Source organism: Oncorhynchus clarkii, chromosome 20, assembly GCF_045791955.1.
Source record: "Oncorhynchus clarkii lewisi isolate Uvic-CL-2024 chromosome 20, UVic_Ocla_1.0, whole genome shotgun sequence".
Lineage (NCBI taxonomy): Eukaryota > Metazoa > Chordata > Actinopteri > Salmoniformes > Salmonidae > Oncorhynchus > Oncorhynchus clarkii.
This window is the reverse complement of record NC_092166.1, coordinates 61,332,212-61,338,988: the sequence shown is the minus strand read 5'-3', so window position 1 is coordinate 61,338,988 and position 6,777 is coordinate 61,332,212. Positions and strand designations below refer to the sequence as shown.

Genomic DNA, 6,777 nt, shown 5'->3' with positions numbered 1-6,777 from the left:
TATAAGCAGACAAGGAAAGCTCTTACAATATTCAATGATTACATTTCTCTAAAACAGGCTATAGGCTGCATGTGCACCACCAAGTCAGAAAAGTAGGCTAAGTTATGAGGGGGAAAGGGACCAGATTATTAGGGTGACGCACATGGGCTACTAAGAGCTTACTACCAACATACACTTAGTATTACTTTCTTCGCTACAGTATACATATCTCCCTGACATATTACATCATTTATGCAGCAGCATACAACACATTTTTGGACTCACCTTGTTGTGCTGTGCTCATTTGAACAGGAAGGTGGCATGGCGGTCCTTCTTGTGGGAATATTTTGTCATCAAAGTCTGGAATTCTCAGGATTTATGGTGCTTTCAAGACAACTGGGAACTCCAAGAAAACAATGTTCATTCACGACGTTAGTGATCTTCAGGTCAGAGGTCTAGAAAGAGGCCTGAGTTTCCGACTTGGAATTCTGAGTTGGATGACTGTTCCCAGTTGTTTTGAACGCGTCAGAAGTCATGCTGGATTGACAGCATGGTCAATGTATTCAACCTTTTCTGGCCCATGGTGTGTTACGAGTGAATGTTTATCCTTTTAAGCTTGGAAAAGAGACCCTTAAACCCAGACCTGGACCACACACCCTCTCCACTAAATAGCAGGCTAGTGATTGCTTTGCGAAGCTTTCACTTAGCCACTGATTCTTTCTCAACCACTCATTGTTGAAATTGCGATTTCCAACTTGTTGTGCAATGTTTATGGCCGATGAGCACCGATACGTTTTATCTTTCATTTCTCTTCATATGACAAGGATTGAAAAGGATTTGCCAGTAGATTGACGACAATCAAAGCTATGGTAGATATAATGTGATTTGACATCATTCTATCTTGAGCCTGCTTGGTTGCGCACTTCTAATGTAAATCTATGGCAGCACCCAAGGGCTTGAATTTTCGAGCTCTCCCTGTAGATTTTGCAGTGATGTAGTGTCCCCATGAGTGACAGAACACTGAGCCAATCACGGTGCAACTAAAGAACATTACCAACCTCGACACTCCGTATTCTCCACTGGCTGCTCCACCACCACAGAAATCATTGAGCCCGGCTGAAACACCCGCATTTTGAAGCTGCCTCAAGAAAGCAAAAAGAGACCATGTCTGTATGCAGCTTTATTTTTTTTCACATTGTTTGCAAACTGATTTGTGACACGTATTAATGCCAAAATAACACGCAACCCCCCAAAAATATATATATAAATCAACTAAACAGCTGGGGCTCGCCGCTGTCTGTCAGTGAGACCAGGGAATCCATAAATACAAAGTAATGCAGCAATATCTCTTTAAATGGGTATGTGTTGACTTGACTGACACATGCCTATTTTATATCTCTCACTTGCGTGGAATGTATATTCAGCTTGGTCACATTAGGACATGTCAGATGAAGAGCAGGATAATCTAACAGATTAGCACAACATTGTCGAAACACTTAAATCTACAGGATGTGCAAAAAACTAAACAATTGACCCGTTCACACATTAGGCAGCCGATATATGATCTGAAAGCATGTCAGACATCAAACTGCAGGATGTGGTATGGTACGTTGCTGTTAGTATCACTGAGTCACATAGAAAGAGTCTTTCTGTTAACATAGACAATTCCCATAACAATCGGAAGTGGAGACACAAAAGAAGAGAAAAACAGACATTTGGTGAGAAAGAGCTCATGAGAACAGTAGCCTAACAAAATGCACATAATTGCACACTATTTAATTGCACGGATGTTTCTGTCAGATGCAATGAACAGAAATGCACAACTACCAATTTGGCAAATAAACGCAAATAATGGATTGCTCAGACAGACGTCTGAAAATACATCTGAAATCTAGCCAAAAACAGTAAGTAAAGAACATTCCATTAGTGAGAACAGACAGTAGGCGTAACTGCGTAGACACTCTAAAGGTAAATCATTACCGCAATTGCAGAATAACTTATTCCATTCCCTTCAATGTTACAGTTTCCCTTTAAAGTCGACATGGCCTGGAGAGCTGCTGGAGTAGATGAACTGTGGGTCAGCAGTAGGCCTGTGCTGTGGACACACATGCTGGTGGTGGTGATGGTGGTGTCTTCTATTGTCCCTGGCTGGTGTGTAGTGCTTTCTGGTCTGTAGGAAAACATAGAGATGTTTAAATTCATATTCACACTCATCTTAGACTTCATCCAAAATGGTGGGGTTAGTGGGCATGGGCATGGGCAAAGGCACGGTTTTATAGGCCCTCCTCTTGGCCGCAGACACAAAATGTTGCTGTTTTAAAGCTAATTTCCTGCAATTCTACACATTTTGTCATGGGACTGAGAGAATTTTCAGTTTTAAAGATAATTTCCTGCAATTATATACATTTAGCCTTGACCTATGCCTTGTTCTTATGCTATCTGGAATGACTCAAACATGACAAAGAAATCATTCGGGGGACCCAGCCCATGACATTTTTGGAATTTCAGATTCTCCCTGAGAATGGTGATTGTTAGTTCTCAAAGATAATCTTATTTATTGAAAATATATTGCTCCAATATGTTTAATGTTACACTGAAAACGTTTTTACCATCCCAAAAATTATTATAATTACTACTTGAATGTTTTTGCAGTGGCAAATATAAGGGAAACATTGGCTTACCCGTGTGCATCGCCACATCAGAGCTCCAATGAAGAGGAAGAAGATGACGATGAAGGCCGTCCAACTCAACACAATCAAGATGAGTTCCATGATGGTCTGACCGCCGCCACAGCCCTTCTCTGGATCTCTCTCTGTATGGAGGGGAGAGGGAATTAGAAGGAGTGGTTCAGCTTCATGTCTTCTTGAAAAACTCTGGGCCCTCATTATAGCCCTTTGACTCTGACCCAGAGTTTTTCCTGGCCTGGTCAACTGCTCAGGGAAAACTCATTCAAAAGAAATTCAAAGGAATATGGTGAGTCCATATTGCACATATTGGAACACAATACCTGACATATTGTGCACTAATCATGATCATAGCTTGTACTAGCACATTAAAACCACTTACATCAGTTGTGGTATGTCGTTGAAATAGTAGAGATTGATATTTTCACACCGCAATCATAAAAAAGTGTGGAACAGACAGTTCTAGAATAATGATTGGATACCAAGTCTTTGTTAATCCAGGAAGAGAAAGACAATCTGAATGAAAAATGGAATTCACCCTAACCCTGATGAATAACATTTCTTCTTCTTCTTTAATAAAAATAATAATATTTGTACCTCTGACAATGATGATGGTGCCATTACTGTGCCGCTGTACCAGCACTTTCCCTTTGGTGTCGTAGTACCTCCAGCTGCAGTAGTAACTATCTGTGTCCTCCACCCCAAGCTGGGACAGCCTCAGTGTGAAATCACAGCACCGCTTGACCTCCTGGTCCTGGTCTGACACCACTGTGACCCGACCTCTGAACCCATTGTGGATTGTGGTCCTACCGACTGCTCTGTCAGCTATCGACAAGTACAGCACATCTCTGTTGTTGTGGAATCGACCCCTGAGGTAGAGGCCTGTGGGGTCCGGTAGCGATGTGGAGCAGAGGATCTCGGCCGAGGAGTTGACCTTCATCAGAGCTACGGCACTGGGGCTCTGGGAAACTTGCAGGGAGAGAGATAGATAGACAGGGGCCCAGGATTTAGACATATTGTTATTATGAAGACAAGAATGCCACCTTGGTCCTCCTTTTTTTTGTCTGACGGTTAATTGTCCATTTAGGGTCAACTAAAAACTCACTTACCTGTCCAGGTGAGCACTGCAGGGCTGCAGAGGAGTCCCAGCACACATCTCCACAACAGAACATCCATCCTGCCGACTAGGTACCAGCTGCATTTATCAGAGAGCTCCACACACTCTTCCACACGCGCAAAACACTCACAACTGACTGGTGAACTGTCTTTTGGCAGGGTAAAATGGTGAACAACTGAATAAATGGATAGAGAAGAGTTTCCTCTGTTGACTTGTTCACAGGAAGTGTTGTGGTTATTTTCTGCTGACGGGTACTCTATGTGCTGTGATAACTGAAATGTACATTATTGTTGGAGATAATAATTCGGCACAAGACAACAAGCTCTATATGAGAGAAATAACATTATGAAGACTGGTTATTTCCAAACGTTTATTTGTACACAAATCAATAACATTTCATATTAATAAAAAAAAACATGAGTCCCAGAAAATTACGTCAGAGTTTAGGCTAAAACTAAAAACAAGTTTAGCTTAGTAGTTATGAAAACAATGCTTGTGAGAATATTACAGAATATTACAACATCAATGTATATATAGACCAAAACCAACTGCCTTTGTAAACAAGCTTAAGGGTTATGAAAAGGGTTCTACCTGGAACCAGAGTTATTCAAAGGGTTCCCCTATGGGGATGGTTCTAGATAGCACCCTTTTTAGCACCCTTTTTTCTGTGAAAGACAATTATTAGTGATTTCACTAACTGATTCCACAAATGTTGGTGCAAAACTAATTTAGGTGCAAAAGTGAGTGTTTTATTGGTATAGAATGCATCTGACATACAGCAACATAGCAGAGGTCAACGTGGAGTTCATTTCGAAATAACCAACAAGACAACTGGCTCACGCTGAATGTTATGCAGGCACCAGGGTAACGGCCTCTCTTGAACCTTCAGGGCTCTCATCAGTGTTGTTGTTGCTCTGGGTCAGAGAACTCTTGAGTCGTTCCATCAATCTTCTGCCAGAACGAGAAGTTTTTAGAAACAATAGAACGCCCAGAACAGCGACGACGCTGATGATAACAACCAGAGCTGACCATACTTGTTGCTTTCTCCAGTTGTCAACACTTTTCGCTGAGAAAATAAAGATAAGTTTGCTGTGAACACACGGAATACTCACAAACGTCACAGTACAAAGCCCTATATTGAATTTATATAGGAATATTGTATTATCACATTTAATAATTACTAAAGCTTTTCCTGGTCATATCACATGATCGGGAAAAACTCAGGGCCCATTTAACCCTAGTCAATATAGACTGGTCACTGTCCGGTAAAGCAGAGCATATCTTACCGGACAGTGAATTGACACAGGAGTAGTTGATGTAGTGCTTTGTGCTTTAGCATTGTACTCACCAGTAACTGCATCAGTGAAAAAGCTTGTTGTCCCTGAACTAATCCCACAGTTTGTGCCAATGGAAAAAGTGTAATTACCCTCATCAGCTTTTGTAACATTTTCTTTCTTATAATAGTAGTGTGGTGCTTCCGTTTCCTTCTTGTGACAGTCTTTACTACAATTCCGTAGTACATTATCTGAATACTTCCATTGAAACCACTCAGTAACACATGTTGTGTCATTTGTGGTCCCCTTCGTCCCATGTTTGATAGTTTGTATGGCAGTGTAATCCACTGTACAGCACAGTGTCAGTTGCTGGTCTTTTGAAACCGATATATTGTCACACGTTACTGTAACCCCTGTAAAGCAAAAAGGATATCAATGAATAAAAGGATATCAATGGATGACATCAGTATGATAAATATGCTCATATATATACAATGATAAAAGTGGACATTCACATGTTCATTATCATATAAGTTTGCAGTTTGAAATTTACCTTGTCCTTGTGGAGTTCCCAACACCAGAGACAGAAACAACAGAAGCATTTTGCCAGTGAGTTATCTGTCTTAAAGCACAAAGAAAAAAGACCACAACACATGACTAACTTAAAGAGTATATGTACAGTGCCTTGCAAAAGTATTCATACCCCTTGGATTTCTTCACATTTTATTGTGTTACAAAGTGGGATTAAAATTGATTTAATTGTACAACTAAATACTCTGTCATGTCAAAGTGGAATATATATACAGTACCATTCAAAGGTTTGGACATACCTACTCATTCAAGGGTTTTTATTTATTTGTACTATTTTCTACATTGTAGAATAATAGTAAAGACATCAAAACTATGAAATAACACATGGAATCATGTAGTAACCAAAAAGGTGTTAAACAAATCAAAATATATTATAGATTTTAGATTCGTCAAAGTAGCCACCCTTCGCCTTGATGACAGCTTTGCACAATGGGCATTCTCTCAACCAGCTTCACCTGGAATGCTTTTCCAAAAGTTTTGAAGGAGTTCACACATATGTTGAGCACTTGTTGGCTGCTTTTACTTCACTCTACGGTCCAACTCATCCCAAACCATCTCAATTGAGTTGAGGTCGGGTGATTGTGGAGGCCAGGTCATGAAAGAGACAAACTGACACATTTTCATGTGTCCCGCAGTTTGGCAGGTGATGACGTTAGACCCGATGATGTGTTTCTGCGCATGAGTTTAGCTAGCCAACGTTGCCATGACATCACCTACAAGTGTGATCAGGGATTTCTAATTGTGTCAGCCCCAGTCCCAGAGTACACCAAAATATTTTCAAGTTTATGCAGTTTCCTCTCTCCACAGCCTCAGTGCCAAAGAAACACCCACAGTTCAGCTGAATTCACCATCAAACACAGACTCTAAAGGTCATTCTGAGAAAGAGACCCTGAGCGTAACCATGAGATGTCACCTCGAAGTCAGGTGACTAATAAATCCTGACACACACACACACACACACAATGATCTAAATAGTACATATAATGCACTTACAAGCTCACAGCCTCTGGAGGTTCTTCTGTCCAATAAATCCATACAATGCAGTGTCCCAGGTTATAACTGTGGGAGAAGTGAGTGGGTGGAGAGAGTGGATATTCCACTTTTAACTTTCCCTATCTTTCCTGAGGCAATC

The 6,777-nt window shown here is 40.8% G+C and overlaps 1 protein-coding gene and 1 long non-coding RNA gene across 2 annotated transcripts; both read right to left on the bottom strand.

Annotated features, from left to right (window-relative positions):
• Positions 1-1,146: 1,146 nt before the first annotated feature.
• Positions 1,147-3,983, bottom strand: LOC139375618 (uncharacterized). The gene is made up of 4 exons (XM_071117410.1): positions 3,773-3,983; positions 3,261-3,632; positions 2,661-2,791; positions 1,147-2,149 (listed from the first exon to the last, which is right to left on the bottom strand). The coding sequence occupies exons 1-4, from the start codon at positions 3,837-3,839 to the stop codon at positions 1,997-1,999; spliced, it is 723 nt and encodes a 240-aa protein (XP_070973511.1). The 5' UTR covers positions 3,840-3,983; the 3' UTR covers positions 1,147-1,996.
• Positions 3,984-4,139: 156 nt separating this feature from the next.
• On the bottom strand, positions 4,140-6,717 carry LOC139375617 (uncharacterized). Its single transcript, XR_011627831.1, has 4 exons — positions 6,639-6,717; positions 5,608-5,676; positions 5,129-5,467; positions 4,140-4,846 (listed from the first exon to the last, which is right to left on the bottom strand). It is a non-coding gene; the product is annotated as an uncharacterized lncRNA (long non-coding RNA).
• Positions 6,718-6,777: the final 60 nt, after the last annotated feature.

What these genes read in the sequence shown, in the direction of transcription:
- LOC139375618 (XM_071117410.1), bottom strand. Translation starts at nt 3,839, where the DNA reads ATGGATGTTCTGTTGTGGAGATGTGTGCTGGGACTCCTCTGCAGCCCT. An exon ending in TGCAGTGCTCACCTGGACAG is followed by an intron (nt 3,633 to 3,772) that starts GTAAGTGAGTTT and finishes TCTCCCTGCAAG; the next exon opens with TTTCCCAGAGCCCCAGTGCC. An exon ending in TGATGTGGCGATGCACACGG is followed by an intron (nt 2,150 to 2,660) that starts GTAAGCCAATGT and finishes GTTTTCCTACAG; the next exon opens with ACCAGAAAGCACTACACACC.